The 19,838-nt window shown below is 36.7% G+C and overlaps 1 protein-coding gene across 3 annotated transcripts in view; it reads right to left on the reverse strand.

The window, feature by feature from the left end:
* Window positions 1–19,838, reverse strand: part of RIMS1 (regulating synaptic membrane exocytosis 1) — a 339,793-nt gene that overhangs the window by 201,715 nt on the left and 118,240 nt on the right. For all 3 annotated transcript variants that reach the window (XM_086461476.1, XM_086461474.1, XM_086461475.1), the window contains exons 2-3: window positions 12,309–12,522; window positions 10,634–10,645 (exon numbers count right to left, since the gene is read on the reverse strand). In XM_086461476.1, coding sequence (XP_086317602.1) covers window positions 10,634–10,645; window positions 12,309–12,522 — 226 coding nt within the window. The remainder of the gene's footprint in view (window positions 1–10,633; window positions 10,646–12,308; window positions 12,523–19,838) is intronic.

Below are 19,838 nucleotides of genomic sequence, written 5' to 3' on the forward strand. Positions count from 1 at the left end.
GTGCCTCAGCAGCATACATAACTGTGGAAATTTAAAATTAATATTAGAAGTCATATTTAGTCCAAACCCCTATGTATCACATTAAAAATCCAATCACATGAAAGGACCTTACATGAACGAGGGCCATAATGATTCAAGCTGAAAGACACAAATTCCAAGAAGGAATAAACTGATCAAGAGAAGAATTTGCTGAGGGGAAGGGGCACACTCTGGGCTGTCAAATCAGCCTGTGTTTAAATGAGAGCACTCTCACATGCCTGGGAGATTGCAGCATTCTGGTTTTGTGGTGACCACAAGGAACAGAGGTATCCAGAGGCTGACCAAGGTGATTCAGTTAGTTCAGTTGTCAAAAACCTAAAGTCTTTTAGAATGGATAGTGCATGATTAGAAGAAATCTTCCGCTTTACTGGATACTTTGACAGGACTGTTCACAGATATTGCAGCTGGGCACAGTTTGAACTAAACAACAGGCCAGATTGTCTCATAGCAATAAAACCCAAGTATATCTAGAAAACAGATCACTGCTCAAAAAACTGAAGGTGCATTGCTCAGACAAAAAACACTGCCACAGGATGAATAGCTCTGACTGAGCTCCTTGTTTGGACACCAGCAGTCAGCTCTGCTGATGTAGTGTATCCCCTCAGGCATCCCACTAACTCACTCCTTCATGCCTCCTGAGCCTAAAGACAGGCTAGGCATTTCCCTGGAGGTCTCCTGCACATTTGCTACTCAATTCTCCCTTCAATGTTGTTAAGGAAGAGGAAAAAAAAAAAAAAAAAAAAAAAGGACAAGACGTGTCTCCAGTCTCTAAGGCTAAGCTTTCATTAGGATATCAACCAGAAGAGATATCAAAGTTCAAATCTTCTGTGTGAATTAGATGAAAGTTTAGATGGTTTGAAATGCTTGTCTGCCCAGTTTGTCTTTGTAAAGAAATCCCGTACCTTCAGCCGTGGCTTCTGTGAAACCACTTCTGCAGAGGCCCCCAAGGAGTCTTTTTCCTATCGCTGTGGGTTTGCTGTACCTTCTCACTTTCTAATTACACTGAGGCCTCCCTGGGGGATCCTGCCAGCTCCACCCTATGCTCCTGGACAGCCCCCACCTGGGTGCACTCAGTCTCCAGTTTACACTGCCAGCTTATTTTTTTGGCATCCCAGCTGAAGCTGTGGATCACAGAATAAAAGCAACCTCCCTTGGTTTGCCATTAGATGGCATGTTGTTATTGGGCCCTCCATTCAGAAATTATATGTGCACTTTGGATACATTTATGTGAAACATTCAAGAAATAGTTCAAAGTGATAATTATCTATGATTCTGGCCGCCAGATGCCTTCCTGACTGATAGGCTACCTCTGACATGAACAAATACTGGGTAAGTATATTAATTATCTGACACAACCCAAGTATACACATTACATGTTTGTTAATAGTAATATTAATTTCTATTTTCAAAGCATTGCACAACACATTCATTTCCAGTGATCATACTCATTGTACAGATGCATATTGGAAAAGTGGGTTATATCCAGACTCACCCACTATCATGCAGGTAGCATGTGCTGGCTTCCACATAGTTCTCCACCTAACATTGCAGATCATTAATTTCAAAGAGCTGTAAATCTGTCCAATGAAATGAACTTATTCCCTAACATGTTGATAGAATAAATATGTGCAAACCACATTTCAGAGAATCTAGACAGAGACAAATTTAAAATTACCCATACCAGTCACAGTCTCTGGATTAGTCACCTCTTTATTCCAAACTTCTGGTTTTTATACTCCAAGACGACTTCTTTACAGACTGAAAAATTATTATAAGCAGCACAACTGAGAGAGTTAAGTGTTATACGAAAACATATTTTAAAATTTTGAATTTTAAAGCTAATACTATGAAGATACTTTTTCTACATCTTTTTATTAATAGAGCGTATTTACTCATTAGTTCTGTATTCCACAGCAGAAAGAAAATAATAGTATGTTTATTATATATGGTATATAGTAGTTTAGAAATCTGTAATGATACCAGCTATTTCTGCACTGCTGACAACTAACACATTATTCCATTACAGAAATGAAGATAACAGAAACAGAGTAAATACACAATACCTTGCAAAGAAAATTGTTTGTTTAATTTGAAATGCAATTAGGCAAACTGAATCCAGAAATAACAGTAAATGAAAATTTGGTATGGCAATGAAAATATCAGTGCCATTTTGGATTTTAAGATGCCATAAAGGTAATAGTCTGTTATTAATAGTAGTGAGACTGGATTTGCCTTGTTTATCAAGAGGTAACAATAAATTCAAAGTCTATTAATTAAAGGACTTGAAAAAGTAGCACACTGGGGAAAATTAAAACAATTAAACGTGCATAATGTACTGAAAGGATGCAAGAACAGTTCCAAATAAGCACGGTGACCCCTCAGCCAAAACTGCAGGTTGCTATATACAGGTTTCGCATGGATTTCAGGGTGTTTACTTTCTGTTGATAGCAACATTCCTGGAAACAAGCTGAAGTGAACGAAAAACTGGAGGAGCCAGAAACAGATTCCTGGTGTGACTATGCTTTCAAAATGATCATCCATACATACGGATCTACACAGACATCCTACCAGTAGCTAACCAACCCTACTCTCAGAAACATTCAGAAGAGATATAAGCCTGAAATATTTACTGTATAAGCCTTAGTATTTACTGAGACTATTAATAATGAGTCAGCAATAATAATTTGTTTCTAAAAGGTTTGTATTACAGGAGAAATCCCTCATTAAACAAGAAATGCTCTATTTAGAATTAGGATTTTAATTGCCTATCACTTATTACAGCTATGTACAAATCTTTCTGATGGCACAATTGCAAGCAAAAGGGTGATCAAATACTGTTAATGTATTTCCAATCTATCATAATTAATAAGTATAAGCAATATGATGTAGAAAGAAAATTTTATTTCATGTATATGAACGCATCATTTTGGCAATTTTTTAACTAGCTGATTCTCTTCTCCTAATATTATAAAATCATATACATATTTTGACTAATCAAGAATGATCAGAATTGTCTCATGCAAAGTGTTCATGTTGTTTCCTTTTACCTTACACCAGATATGCATACATTATCATATTAAATCTATAACATCACACTTGTTCATTTTCAAAACTGCAGTGCACTGAATAGACAAGGATCAGAATCTACTTAGTTACAGTTTATAGGATTGGGTTGATTAAATTTAGGTATATGAACACATCAAACAGAAAACAGGCCCTTTTCAGGAGTTCTCAATATTGCGTTGCACTGCTACTACTTTCTTTCTTTATTATCCTCTTTCTTCTTAAGGTGCAATTCATACAAGACACCTCAGGTTTCAATCACTAGGACTTTCTTTTACTCTTCTTTTCAATATGTATCTGCAGTTGAAACGAATTTACTAAAAATATTTTCCTTACACATGACCCTTATCCCTCTTCTTTACTTACAGGGATTTAGGGCATAGATTAATACATTTTGGACAGCAGTGTAAATGAATACATTTCTATACTGTTGCATTTTCTGAAATCAGAATTATTTCTCAAATCCTAGTATCATCCTTCCCTAGAACATTCAAATTTTCATTGATCCACTGATGCAAGACCCCAGTTAACACTGTTTATTACTCAATAACATAAAAAAGGGGTAAAAAGGGCAACATCTGTCCACACACAAGCAATCAGAAGTTAAAAAAAACCCAAGAATCTACCAATCTTATTTCACTCCCAGGATGAGGCATCAAAAAATTCTTCAGCGAAAGCATTAAAAACCAGAAGTGTATACTATTGCATGATACTTTTAAAATTTAATAGTTCATAATACTTTTTTAAAAGCATTGTCTTAACCCATTACTACTATGAAATAACACACACGTGGGGAAAATAGCATCAGCCTGGGAAAAGGTGTTCTCTTGTTTAACTGCAAACACCTTATAAAACAGACATTGAAAAACTAAGAGAAACTGAAAGCCTTCTCCCAGGAAACATAGGAGATAATATTATCATTGTAGAACAAGTTCCTACAGAACATAATCATAAGACAACTATGATGCAACACAGTGGAGCAACCATTGTGACCAGGTATCTGCAGCATTTCGGTTTAATGCAATAGAGAAGTCAATAGCTGGTTTTGTGTCTTTTTTTCTTTCACCGATTAAACTTTTCTTATGTATTCAGCATATGTGGTTTTGTTTTAAATAACAATGAAAAAAATCACTCAGAATTCACTTACTGGGAAAGAAAATAATTTTTTCCCATTACTTTTAAAACATCCATTTAAGCAGATCTAGCTTATAAGGTGTAAAATGTCAGAACTAAATTTGCTAGTACCTTTTACTGTGAAGGCACACCTTTAAAAGTGAACAGGGTAACCTATTAGAAAAACGCAGTAAGTAAATTTTCAGCAAAGTCAAATCTAAATACTAACTCAATGAGCACTTCTTGACAAAAAGAAAACCAGAAAAATCATCTCAACATTTTCCATTCTAACTTTGTAGTGAGACTGACCCAAGTCACCTAAGATGATGTTCCTCTCTACTTCAGTACTGACAGCACTGAATTCCCATCTGGGAAAGCCAGTTTTAATCACCAAGGAGATCAACACTGATCTCCCACGCCTCAGACAGTATCTGAGGTAGGAGTACAGCATCTGAGGAGTAGGATACACAGCATTGCTGGGAGAATCACTCAAAGGCTCTCCTGTTCCTGCTCTTCAGCTTTATACCACCAGTTAATTGGACCAAACAGAATGTGAGGTTGTGTTAAAATTATAAAAATACTACATTGAAGGAAACAAAAAGTTTAACTTTAATCTGGTAGCTTTTGTTTTTTTTCCTTCTCTCTGTTTGAACACTGAGCTGAAAAAAAGTATAGTGCTCTTTCTGAAGGATCCTGTGAAATTCTGGAATTCACTTGTCCAAAGTTGTAAGTCACAGAATTATTCCCTAACAGAACTTAAGGAGATTTTGTGTAAACTAATAACGTGTGTAGTTATAATCAGGAAACAAGTAACAAAAATGGCACGAAACTTCCTTGGCTCTTTCCTTGTTCACCATGCAAGTCAAAAGACACATGGACATGCCAAGCTATGAGAAGAAAGTTTCCCTAGGTGGCCCTCCTTGAGCCAGTGGCTTGGATTCCATGACCTCCAGAGATTCCTTCCAACCTCAGCCATTCTGGGATTCTGTGATTGTTATGGCATATTTTTTGTCAAGATAAATGGGCATATAAATAATAATTCCTTAATTTAAATACATTGAATGATTTACGGATTTCAAAGGTCAAAAAGGTGGTTCATAAGAGGTTTATTCTGTCCCGTACTTCCTGTATTAGACTATATAGTAGGATGCATGCATATAGTATACATGTATATTCACTTACAAAAATCTATACAATACATGCTTATACATACACATACCATATATATATCCAATACAGGAGAAAAGGCAAGAGGAGGTGGAATAAAGCTCTTTTTAAAAAGCCTTGTTGACCTTTGAGATATTATCAGTATTTATTTTTTTTAACACAAGTTTTTTCAATGGAAGGAATTATTACATTCAAAGGTACGCTGACATTTTCTTGACTAGAAAAAAAAAAAAAAATTCCATATTCTTGAATCTGTTAAATTAAAACAAAGGCACTGAAAATACAAGACTAAAAATAGGATAACATGTCCAGTAGTAACATTGCATGGCATTAAAAGTTTGTTTGTTTTTTTTATTTAGGCTCCATTATGTTACACAGAGTTTCCAATATTGTTTATGTAGGGTCTCCACAGATCACTGTTACATAGCTTGCATGCTAACAGCAAAAACAGCCATGAAGGATTCAGGAGCCCTTTATCAAGGGTTAAGAAATCTGCAATAGTAATATATTTTCTTAGTCATCAACTGTAGCATTGCATGACAAGTAGACAAAGTGTTTGGCTAACAGTAAACTAAACCTGGATAAACGAAGGAGCATAACTGAGTGGTTACTGATTTAACGCCGATTTAAAGCTATAGGGCAAAAAAAAAATCCCAGCTGTCCAGTGAGTCTTCTGCAGTCCAACCATTAAACAAAGAAGCTCTGATCTGATAACTTCAGAGTGTGACCATCAGCTGCCTTCTTTTGTTTGTGTACAAGAAGTAACCCATCATTTTTGCTAGCTGGACACTGAAAAACAGGTGTTAAAATCAAACATGTTGCTTCAGCAAACTTGGTGAAAAGCAAGCTAATTTTAAGGATTTAATGAAAAAAATTTAACACTCAGATTGGTTTGAAAGTGAACTAACTTCCCCTGAAGCAGAGTAAAGTCCTCTACATCTGACTTGAGATAGAATTCCTCAGTTTCTTGCAGGACTTTGTTCTTTTTTTTTCTTTTTCTTCTTTCTGCTGAAAGCTGCACTTCTAGGGAGTGATTTTGGAAAAATGGTGCTTCTTTCCTGATGCATACAAACCCCAAATCTTTTAAGAAATAAATTATGTTGTCTACAGAGAAAGAGAATTTTTCTGCTATCACTTTGCAATTTTCTATGTAATTTTACCTTCTTCTGATGGATTTTTTTTTTTTTTGGTTCTACAGCTGTATTAGTCAGAAATCACATAAATTAGCCTTTTAATGGACAATTTGACATAAGAGTTCTGTGAAAGGGATGTAAAAACACTCCTGACAATCCAGACATTTTGTTCTGACAATATGAACAACTTCTGTTAAAACCATTAGTACACAGCTGAATTGCACAGCGTATGTGTTCAAGTTCGTAAGGCTTAAATTAGCAAGCCATTATGTAAGCATAATTTAAAAGAACTAAATGACAAACACCCCGTAAAAACACCTGACATGCAATTAGGGAAATGTTTCCAGGTTGTCTTTCTATCCGAGCAGAAATCATGCTATGACATTATGCTAAAATAAAACACTTTCAGTGAAAGCCAGATCAGAAATGTGAATCCCTAGTATTTCAGCACTGGTAATTGCCATTGCTTTCCATAATCATATACTACTGTGTTCAGTTAAACCAATTCTCACGTATCTATAAAGTATTTTACATCCTGATTTCCTTCCAATCATCCTTTACATACATGTAAACAGAAAATTAGTAAGCAAACCACTCCATTCAGCATGACTAACATTTCTGGAAAACACAAGAAAATGGTCACAGAACTAATAATATTCTGCTTTCTTCAAAACTATATACAGATGCTCAGTGCCCACAGTGAATAGGCTGCCACATTCACATAACACTGTTTCTTGAACACTAAGGCAATATGAAGGAAAACACTTGTACTTTTTCTGTACATCATACAACTGCCAACCATTTTCAAACCCAGTATTATTATGAACATTATTAACACTGAACATCGCCATTGTATAACTACATTCAGGACTGATTTGAATAATCAAACTAGCTACCAGTCCTGTTATCTGACAACGCTCCCATTAAATGTAGTCTGCCTGCAACCATATGAAAGGAGAGCAGGCTGAGGTGAGAAGTATGAAGAGGTAATCAATACTCAAAAAACATGGAAGAACTTAAGACACATATTTAGGTATGCGTTTTGACATATTAGAATAAGAATCATTGAAAGTTATGTGCCTCACTAGCCACTAGGATGTACAGTTATTGACAATTAATTTTGTAAGTGTACTAGAGTAACTTCTTGACAAACCTAGGACACGTACTAACACGCACTACAAGGAATCAGTGTTTTGAGATGTCCTTTATTATTTTAAATAAGGAATATATTTTAAGGACTGTTTCAAAAATATATTTGGTATTTACTCGAAAAGTTCAAGAACAGCTTCTAAGTATTACATTATCTATACCCCATTTTAAAAATATTTAGCTAGAAGCAACAGTTGCCAGAGACCTCATAAGGACCTAACACATTTCCCTACAGCCACAAGGAACCACATCACATCAATGCTTTCCTAAACTCAACAAATTTAACTTTAAAATTTTATTTGGTTATTTTTCCTTCCAATAAGTCACATGAAAAAATTTCCCAAGGCTTTATTCTACTGATTGCAAAAACCTTTTTGCAAGCCAAGAGCATTTACACCCAAGTTACAACCATTCGGTCTTATGTATTCATTGTCCTTTAGTTCGAAGGTTATCCTAATTGTTTAAAATTAGTGTACTCCTAGATATCAATTATATCTGCTCTAGCTTTTGCCCCCCTAATCTCTCTAGTCTTCTCTCATATAGACAGCTCTCCATTTCTTTGATCATCCTCTGTATTACTTTCTTTGTGCCTATCACAGTTTATATTTGTCAAAGATGTGTAACACACTGTACACAACATCCCAGGTGAAGTCTCCTTAATACTAATTCTCTGACTCTACAGGAAATACTTTGAAACTGGGATAATGCTTGACTTTGACTGGGCTTGGCACTTTGGTAACTTACACTGCATCTTCCTTTCCAACTGATGTATCCCTAACATGTAGGAACTTGTGTTTTAATATTAATACACTTTATTGTGGTAAAAATTCATGAGGAGAGAACAAGGCTTATATAAACATGTTTAAGAAGTCTTTACTAACAGTATACTCATCAGCTAAAGAAGGGTTTGTCCCTATATGTAGATTAGTCAGGAATGTTGAGCCACTGAAAATAATTAATACTTTTCTCATGTTGCTCTATATAAATCATACCAATCGTTCTGCTTATAAAGATGTTATTTGCTAGGTATGTATTAGTGTCTTGGAATGAATTCATTCTATATATTCCATTAGCTTTTAGAGACAGGGCATGTTAAAGCAATTGTACTTGAGAAAAAAGTCCCTCGTGTTTCTCACACAATCAGAACTAATTGTTGGATACTCTCCCTCTGATGCCCATAACTTTTCAGTGGTTAAAGAGATGTAGCTCAGCTTCATCACAAGGTATAGAAGATATTTTCACTTATTATATGAGCAGTTACTTGGCATGTGGAAACTGAGAGTTCAACACAGCAAAACCTAAACCAAGGCAACTGCAAACAATAAGGACATGTTTAACTGAACTCGGGACAATCTAAATTAATCAGGTATGTCTTCAGGACACGTGTTCAGAGCACTTTAGTGCAGTGGAGTCTATTTTCTGGATCTGAAATTACATTTTTCAAAGATGAACACCTAGCTGTCACCTCATCAAAGACACAATCTGTACCGCATGTGGATGTTACTGCAATTTCAGTTTTTTAGCAAAGTTTTTGTTCGAAACCGAAACGTGACGGATGCCTCAAGCATACAAGCAGGTCAGGTTAGGTTCAGCTGGATTGCTCTCCAAAACCTAGGTGGCTAAGTGCTACCTAAGAAGCAATTTTGGCACTTAAGAGCTTTGCTCTTTCTGGCCCTAAAGAAGATTCTGTTGCAAGTGCAGTAGCCTTTCAATACACCCCAGTGGATGCTTCAATGATGCACTGCTTTAGTAAGAATCAGTACCAAGCTGAAACTTCTCTCACTCTATCTTAAGTGATTTAGATTAATAGAATGGAAAAAAAAAATCTGGAAGTCCTGGATTATGTCAGCACTTTCTTCAGAATATCACACAGAACACAGTAGAATGAAGCTGTAGCAAGTTATACTTCATAGCCATTAGAAAAACAACCATGCTTTCAGAGCACTACTGCCTTAGAAAAAAACTACTGCAATATGCAGGTGTGGTAGAAATCATTTTCTCTGGGTGTTGCACAGTACTAAATTGCAGGTTACAGCTATGCTATGATGTCAGTTGGAGCATATCACCACTTCATAACACAAGCATACCACCATCAACCACACATCAAAAACTACATTGAATTGTAATGACACTACACTCATTTCATCTGAAGTGCCAGAGAAGCTGGCTAATTCCCACTACTTAAGTCTTCAAGATAAAATCTGGAATCCCACCTTTTGCACACCTGCCTGAGAAGAGACGGTAAGTGGACGTGCACTGTTCTGCTCAAGTGCTGCAACCCCTTCCTCTGTGTACAGGGCACAGAGATGAACGGGGAGCTACCCACACCTATTTCAGATAAGGCGCAGGCATTAGGGGTGAATATACCAGTACTTGATCCTAAAAGTTTCACAGATTTTTGAAATTGTAACTGCATGTTCACGAAAGATTCACTCCATCTTGCCCACTACACTTATGTCCAGCTTTAAGAGGTTATACTTTGCCTATGCCTATTATTCCAAATGTAAATCAAAAAGCTGATTTCACAAGAATTCCCTGAATTTTTGCTGCAGCCAGAAGTGAAACACAGCAGACCATGTAAATAAATGTAAAATTACAATTAAAATACTAAATACTTCATCCTGAAGCTGATGGAAGGACCTTGCATGCAAAAAATCAGATTGTTAACCAAAGACATTTTTATGTAATAAAGCTTTATTACACTTTATTACCTCCTCTACTTTTTAGCCTATTAATAAGTCTCAGTTCTGAATTAATTTATTTTATTTTGACAACAGTTTTGGCTTCCCTTGCTGGGCTATCTTTGAAGCCTATGTTCAGCTAGGGGACGGGCAGGGCCTGGGTGTTAGGATTCCTGTTCTTCTCCCCTCCCTTTGGATGATTATAAAATTTCAGTTTTTTACATTAATGTGTTTCCCAGTTAACTAACAACATTATAATAACAAATGATAAAAAGCATGGATTCTAACCACTTTGTCCTCCTTTGGGAAAGCATCCAAGGAAGCAGAATAAAAAGAGAAAAGAAAGAAAGAAGAGAGAAAGAATAAAATAGGCAAGTGTTAATAGACAGATCTCAAAGAAATGCAATTCTAGTAACTTTCTACAAAGAGATAAAAACATAAAACTTAAAAAACAAAAAAGATTTAAATAAAAAGATGACATTACTGCATATGTAGAAAACAAGTTTTCCCACCCTAACCCACAGAATCATAAACAATATAACAAACAAAAGGCAAGTTACAAATGAATGGACACCTTTACATTTCGCTGACTTGAAACAGTGGGTGAAAAATAATTAAAATATATTCAATTTTTTTCTGAGTAAAGATAAGCTGTATCATACATACTCCAGCTAATAGTATAACATAACATATCAAAGTAAATAATATTTTCATAGACTTGCTCTAATGACACCACCTGCAGGTGATGCAATGTAATGCATCTATTTATATTAAAATATTAATATATGAAAATTTTTGTCTAATGCACCTACACAATTTTTTCAGAATGTGAATCTCATTTAATGGACTCACAAGTACAGCAGGGCTACAGAAGACTTCCAAAATAAAGATGAAACGCATTTTTTTCTGAGGGGGGTTTTTTTGGTTTACGTGAAACTTCAGAAGCGTTAGTCAGTTGATGCTTAGCTCAAAGAAAAGTGAAAAGGCCATAAACTAGTTCCATTGTGAACATGATTATCTGCTATAAAATTTGTGATCACTTTTAACTGAATTTCATAGAATGGTTTGGTTTGGTAAAATCATAGAATGGTTTGGTTTGGAAGGGATCTTCGTATTGGTACAAAGCCTTGATGAATTTCCCCAACAAAAGACTGGCACCTTAAAGCCATATGAGCAAATTGTCTCATCTTATGATAGATAACAAAATATTCATGCAATAAAAGGATATTTCTAAAACATTTTATGAGACACCATAGTCCTAAACGATCAGCCAAAAATAATCCCTGGATAATGGTCTTCCAAATATAGATCCTACCACTCACGTACAAGGGGGTAGCCAGTTCCTTGTAAGGGCCTGACTGAACGGAGGGCATTCGCAGGTACCCTTCAGTTTTGCGGACAGCTGCTGCAGCTGACTGCATGCGGATCAGAAGGAGAAAGATTTCTCTCACCTGCCTGGAAGTACCTAATCCAGATTCATCTATAGTTTCACTTATTAAACACATTTAAAATAAATTAACATAACCCTCTCACTGTGATAAGAAGAGGGTTTGGGGTTTTTTTCCTAACCAAAAAATTGACTGATTTTATTTAAGAGAGATCTACAAATGTATATGAAAAGTTCTATTAGAAAAATCTAAAATGAGTTCAAAAAAAATTTATCCATGTGGAGTTGCCCGAGCAAAAGTGTTTCTTCTTTCACTCTATGAAAAACAAGTATGTTTTCTTCAAGCCATCACTCAGTAGAACTACACACTATGTATTTTTTTAATTAACTCTGCGAATTCTAAGTATCTCCACAATCGTTAAACACATTATTCTACATTATACACACCTCATAACAAAGTGATGAATAAAACACTTCAGTAAAATGAAGCATGAAATGACAAACTTAAAGTGAACAATCTGCAGCGTCACAATGTCAAGGAAGCTTTTTCTTAAGAGTACACATCAGAAGACTTACATTGTTTGATCGCAGAGAGACACGACCTCCACATCGAGCACAAAACTTGGTCCGGCAATAAGAGCATAAATGGCCACAACCATCTGCAAACTTTGTTTTATGACAGATTCCACATGTTGGAGCATCATCCTTGTGCTCTCCCTGGTAACGGCGGGCTTCTTCCCCTATCTTTCTTACTTGCTCTTTATAGCTTTCAAATTGTTGATGTAACCTCCTGCATAGACGAGAAAAAAGTTTATATAGCAAGAATAGGAGGAAATACTACTACCATGTATTTCTTTCTTTCAATTTATAACCCTATCTAGTATTTTTGGCATGTTCACAACAATAAATGTACCTCATATCAAATACACTCTGCACATGGAAAACTGTGTAGGGGAATCTAAAGGAAAAAAATAAGACACATGTATTCCTATTCAGTTTACTTCAAAGCTCACAAGCAAATCATTTCACTTGACCCGAAATCGATCCAAATATAAAAAGACGGCAAGAAATGCCTAGTCTTAAACAGAAGTATCTACCACGTACAAAATAAAAGCAGAAACATAATTGCCTGAGCAAATCTGCATTGCTTTTAAATGAATATTATTTATACATCAGGTTTAATTAAAAAAATATAAATCAATCTTCAGCTAAAGAGCCACATTTCTGTTTTCAAAATCTACGTTACTAAAACATATATCTCAAAGATTTGCTCTACAGTCATGCTGGCCCTACAAGAATCTGAGAACAATTTTCTGTGTCAAATCATTATGTTAACAAGCTGTAGTATTCTCTCTTGTTAAACATGAGAGACTACATAAGGTTTGCTGTCCCTCTTTACAGACATTTCTTCCAGCTCAGCTGTAGCATATAGGAGTATTAGCGGGTATATAGACTCCTAAGATGAAGACTGGCGTTCAAAGTAGTAGCACTTCTCCTCCAGCTGCCCTAAGTAACAAACAGCCTGACACCATGCCACCAACTGGCTAAGCATCCTGCTACCCAAAAGACCCAGCTTCTGATCATGAGCCTAGGAAAGAGTACCCAGCCCTTTAGCCTTCACTTCCCCCTTCTATAAGTCAGGAACAAAAATAATTAAATATTTAGTGATAAAATCTTTCTTATCATTATGATATTATCTCTGAGGAAAAACATGTTCTCCTGTTGGTTTCTGTAAGATTTTCTTAGCAAAGATGAAGTTTCAGACGGGAATCAGCTAAAGGTCCAGGCACTTCCAAAAGGGGCAATCCATCTCCTCTCCGGCTCCTGGCTCCAAGCCATTACTTCTCCTTAGGCACTGAATGTGACATTCACCAGGTCCTCGTCAGTGAGCTAACTCGTGAACCTCAACTAACAGAAAATTAATTCTCCTACTGACAAAAAAAAAAAAGTTCCCATCATTTTGCTTCCTGAATCACTCTGCTCTGAACAGGGCACTGGAGACCTGGGAGGAAGGTAGGACATGAGCTCTTGAAGCCAGAAATGAAAAGGACCAGTAAAGGGCAGGATCGCTCTTTTTGCGGCAATGAGCAATGAGCTCAGTTGCCATAAAGCTTAATTTACCCCACTCTAAAGCTTAATGTAAAAGGATCATATTTCAGCTGTTAGCCACGTTACTATTCATCAAATCATACAAGAAAAAAATTTCAGTAGGTGCACCAGGACAGCACTGCAACTCCTGACCTTTATTTTCACGAGCTTGAAGAAAGACCTCAGACAGCCAAAGGGGGAGAGTCCAGTAGGGCACTTTTAGCAACTCAGTCTTTTCACCGTGCCATGTGGAACTCACAGATTTTTCACCCACATTTCCAGATGTTGCTTCAAATCCACATCTCCACGGATAACATTAAAAAAATCATGAACAGCTAAATAATTATTTAAAGAGGGAATCTTGAGTTTAATAAACTATAACAGTAGGTGTGTTGTCTCCAGAGGTCCTGACGATATCCTTCATCTTAACTACTTGCTTTTGAGCTATCTAATCCCTCACTTGAGACTCACACCATTTAACCAACATATTTCTACTGAGACAATTCTGCATTTCTGTGAGATCTTGTGTGTGTATGCGGTGGACTTGTTTTGACCTTCAAGATATAAGTAATCACTGTTATTTGCATTAAATACTGTTTTGGTGAAGTGGATATTTTTACTTTAAGATGATATTCAAGCCTAGGAAATGATAATTCAACTTAACTAACAGGAATCATGGTAATACACACATATTCCATTTGGACAGGAATATCACTGCTCATAATTACATAAATCAACCAATTCTCAAACTAAAAAGAGTGACCATACAGGCACATTCTAGTGAGGACGCAGCAACAGCAAAAGCTAAGAAGCCAAATAATCTATTCTGCCTCAATACAAACACAATGCATTACACTTAATGCTTTATGTTAATGAAAAACTTGGCAGGCATAGCAAAGGGATTTTTTGTTTCATTTTTATTTTTTACTAACCTGCTTAAAAAACCTTTGCAGTATTGAGCAAGATGAGAAAGTCGGTCAAAAGAATTAGGCAAAATACTGGAGAAACTTAATACTTTTGGCCACATTATTGGATTACACATATGATTTAACTTATCTTACACAGCTGCTCACTTACAATGCACAAAAACAACTGAAGACATTAAGGAATTTGTATAATAACCAGCTTAAAGAATGCAATTAAATAATGGAGAGATCTCTAGGTAAATTTCCTATTTAATCAAATATTCTATTAAAAAAATGGAACCATGGAAACTAAATTCAGTTCTCCACACAGCAACACTAAAAGCTCCGGCTCTTCACTGATGTGGAAAGATAACAGCAAGCACTGCCCCTCTTCCTGTTCTTTTCCAGTTAGACTGTCTGCATCTGAATTTTTTTTTCTCATATGTAGCTTAGGAAATGTATTAATACAATGGTGTTTTGCTCTTCTGTGTGCACCAATGGGCAGATGAACATACTAGCAATCAAGCAAAACTTAAGTGAGAGGAGATTTCATTTCTTTAAAATAACTATCACTTATTTATAGTTTTCTTACTTTCTGCATCACTGTAAGACCCTTTTTACCATGAGGGTTTCAAAACCAAGTGCTTATCTTGCATGTCAGACTCCGCGTTACTGAAGAAATCCTACCATTTTATCTACAGCAGGAATGGAATTGGAGAAAATGGTTGCACAATTCACAGAGCCGAAAGAATCTTACTCAGCCCATGCAGCAGGTCTGGTTCAATTACTTCTTTTGCAAGGTTTCACCTACCTTCCCCACCTTTTTGTGGAATGACAGGATCTCTGTATCTCTGGGTATTCTGTACCAGTGGCAGCAAATCCCTCTCAAAAGTTTTGCCTTATACGGAAGTATGTTAAATATCAAGCAAGAACTGAAATACAGATGGATGTTTTTCAAGTTTGTTCCTTAACTTTCAGGCTATAAAGAAAAGCATCTAAAGGTCAGACTAAAGACTTAATAACAGCATATGATAGAACAGCTTGGGGAACCCTTGAGGCAGATACCAATTCAAACCCCTCCAACAGAAAGAGAAAACAGGCTACTATGCAAAAGGAATATATGCATATATACACAGCATTTTTCTAATTCATCTAGTTCTACTACTGAGGTCAACAGCATAGCCAAAAAGGGCAGGTTTCCTCACACACACAGCCTCCAAAGACAAAGGGGGGAAAAATAAATAAACAAAAATTACAATAAAAAAATAGAGGAAACTATCCCAGGACTGAACACTAGACATCTATAAGTTAGAGTGAAGAAGTTTCATAGAAATTTTCATTCAAAAGTGAGAAATACAGGAGGAAGAAGGTGGCCAGAGGGAGCAATGCACTGCAAGTGTACTCTTCTTAACAGTCTCCATGCACATCAGAACACAAGTATTGAATTCTACTTAATAAGTACTATAAAGTTTGAATTAATAAATAATTGTTAAAATCAACTTTCAGATGTGTCCTGCAAGAATACAGTAACAAATACAATAAAATTCAGTATGTAGTTTTAAAAGATTAACCAGAAAAAAACCTACCAAAGGTTCTTATCATAAATTAGTATTTATGTTTGAAACTGGTATTTCAACGGATTTCATTGAACATAATAATTTTTTTTTCTATTGTAAACTATAAGTGGAAAAAATATCTTCCAATAACAGTATGTTGTAAAGGATTTTTGTTGTTGGTTGGTTGTTTTGGGGTTGGTTTTTTTTGGTGGTGAATTTAGCAGACAGTATATAAAAGTTAATGGACGTTCTTGTTACACAGTTTAAATGTCCTCTGTCTTGAAACTGCAAATCTTTGATTCCACCTGAAATAAAACCTATTTATTTATCTATTCCTTAAGATTTGATCCTTTAATCCACAAATCTATCAGCAGCTGTAGAATAAGAAAATAATTAAGAACCATTAGATACAAAATTTGAACTAATTAGAAAAATACCACCTTCAAGGGAGGTGGTTCTGCCCCTCTACTGTGCCCTTGTGAGACCCCACCTGGAATACTGTGTCCAGCTCTGGAGCCTCCAACACAAGAATGACATGGAGCTGTTGGAGAGGGTCCAGACGAGGGCTACCAAGATGGTCAGAGGGTTGGAACACCTTTCCTGTGAGGACAGGCTGAGAGAGTTGGGCTTGTTCAGCCTGGAAAAGAGAAGGCTCTGGGGAGACCTTATAGTGACCTTCCAGTACCTGAAGCGGGCCCACAAGAAGGCTGGGGAGGGACTTTTTACAAGGGCCTGTAAATTTCCTGGAAATTTACATTACCCCTTTACTAGACAAGGGGTAATGGTTGGAAGCTGGGAGAGGGCAGGTTTAGACTAGATACAAGGAAGAAGTTCTTCACCCTGAGGGTGGTGAGACACTGGCACAGGTTGCCTAAGGAAGCTGTGGATGCTCCATCCCCAGAAGTGTTCAAGACCAGGTTGGATGGAGCCTTGAGCAACCTGGTCTAGTGGGAGGTGTCCCTGCCATGGCAGGGGGGTTGGAACTAGATGATCTTTGAGGTCCCTTCCAACCCAAACCATTCTATGATTCTAACATCCCTCCAGGTGCAGATGTAAGAAAACATTAAAATTCTCATAAGTTTACATACTTACATATTTTACATATTTAATATTGTATTGTTAATATTTTTAATATTTACATTTTAATATTGTCGAACTAGAACTCCCATAATTTTTGTTCTATATCACTCTAGCAACATTTCTTGCTTAATGGATCTTTAACATACTGTCTCAACACAATAAAACTTTGAGTACCTCCAAGAGCACCTCTTTGTAGCATTTCATTGTGAAACTTTATCCTTTGCTAGAAAGACAGAAGTGCCTGTGCCTTTGGAACTGTTCAGATCACCAACAGCATCATCTGATCGCCCAAGACTTCAGTGCTTCTCCATCTTTTATTATATAGTAAACTTACTTACCAGGCAGGAAAGACCTCTCCACACATAGGATTAAAACCATTCTCCTCTTCATGGAGAAACAATAGAAAAATATCTACAAATCACAGAATGCTAGGGGTTGGAAGGGACCCCTTGGAGATCATTTAGTCCAACCCCCCTGATATAGCAGGTTAACCTAGAGCAGGTCACACAGGATCGCATCCAGGCGGGTTTTGAATATCTCTGGGGAAGGAGACTCCACAGCCTCCCTGGGCAGCCTGTTCCAGTGCTCTGTCACCCTCAGAGTCAAGTTTTTCCTCATGTTTGGGTGGAACTTCCTGTGCTCCAGTTTCTGCCCTTTGCCCCTTGCCCTGTCACTGGGCACCACTGAGAAGACCCATCCTCTTGACACACCCCTTCAGATACTTGTAAGCATTGATAAGATCTACTCCCAGTCTTCTCTTCTCCAGGCTAAAGAGCCCCAGGTCTCTGAGCCTTTCCTCGTAGGAGAGATGCTCCAGTCTTAGTAGCCCTCTGCTGGACTCTCTCCAGTAGTTCCCCCTGTCTCAAACTAGGGGCCCCAGAACCAGACACAGTACTGCAGATGTGGCCTCACCAGGGCAACAATACATTTAAGAACAGAGCATAGAGAAGTCGAGAAACTTGAAGGATAAGCTTCCTCCAACACCATTACTGCCATATGTCAATTGCGCAGACCTCGCACCACTCTTAACAGATAGCTGCATTCGGGTAAGCTGGCCCTGCTGGTGAGGGTGCCTGCTATTTCACATCCACACAGGTGACACGTATGTATGTGATCAAAAAAAGATCACACAATGGGTGATTCTTTGGGCACATCAGATCTCATGACTAAAAAAAAAAAACACCAAACCTTCTGTTGTTACATTTCTGGAAGAGTCTGAGCTGCCTCGAGAGGCACATCAGCCTCAGGACTTTACCACACACACATGAAAGACAAAAATCAATACACAGTTTTCGTGTGTACAGAGAAAGACTTAGCCCATTCACTTTCACAGTATATGTTCAGGTTTCTAGGGTTTTTCCCCAAGAAAACATGGTGGGTTCCTCTCTCCTTTTTCTTCAAAGGCATTTCACAGAAAAACCTGCTTTAGCTATGTGTCATGCATGTACCACAATTTCATTTGAATATTCAGTATTTCACATTGCAGAATTGCCTATCAGTATTCTTTTTACTATTTTACGCTCTCAAAGCCTTACTCATGTCTTCGGGTACTTATTAAAAACTGTAAGCCTTGGAGGACACTCATGTGATATCTTATATACCTTAAACTCTTCAGAGCTGGTATCTCACTGGTATCATTAGGCGGACAGTCAATGGACATTGAGGTAATCTACAATGCTGACTGATCAGAAAGTGGTACATCAAACCACAGAGAAGTTTATGTTGTTGAGTTCTTTTGAGCTGGCCCAAGATGTATATTTATACTCTGCAATCACCTCATAAAATTACAATCCAAGAATGTAGATTTTTATTAACAGACTATGTTATTGCTTTTTTGCTGTTTTAAATTCCCATAGTGTACACCTGTCTGAAGTATTTGCACATATACACTGAAGATTAAAAAATGACAAAATTGTGCACTTGCATATTTCTGCTCTGTCTGCACAGATTTTCTAAAAATGCCAAAGATTTGGGTCACCCTTATGCACAGTTACATTTTAAATTATTTTTAAATGTAGTATGAAACAGTATCTTTCACTTAATTAAACATCCAGCAGATGGCACTACAGATTGCATTTTCACTCTCCCAGTTCACTCGAATGATTCAATCTTGGAATCTTGAACACCTGATTTAACATTTTAAAAATATTATGCCCTGTCATGAGTTCATGTTAGTAGAAAAGTGCCACCTTCTAAGTAACTTAGCCTTAAGTAACTATCCACTAGCAGCTACTACATGTATGAAAAAAAGCTTAGTAAAATGAAGTACTTTGCCCTGTTCACCCGTGCTACACGAACGCATAATCACAAAAAGCTTAGACAATTTTTTTCATAAAATAAGTGAGATTTTTACTAGGTTCTACTTTCAGGATTCTTGGTAAATAAAACAACAAAAATAAAATTTAAGAATGCAAACTCAGATTTGTTTCCACACATTTTCTTCTGCAATATATGTACAAAATTAAATAGATGGTAGG

This window comes from Leptosomus discolor, chromosome 2, assembly GCF_034619465.1.
Source record: "Leptosomus discolor isolate bLepDis1 chromosome 2, bLepDis1.hap2, whole genome shotgun sequence".
Lineage (NCBI taxonomy): Eukaryota > Metazoa > Chordata > Aves > Leptosomiformes > Leptosomidae > Leptosomus > Leptosomus discolor.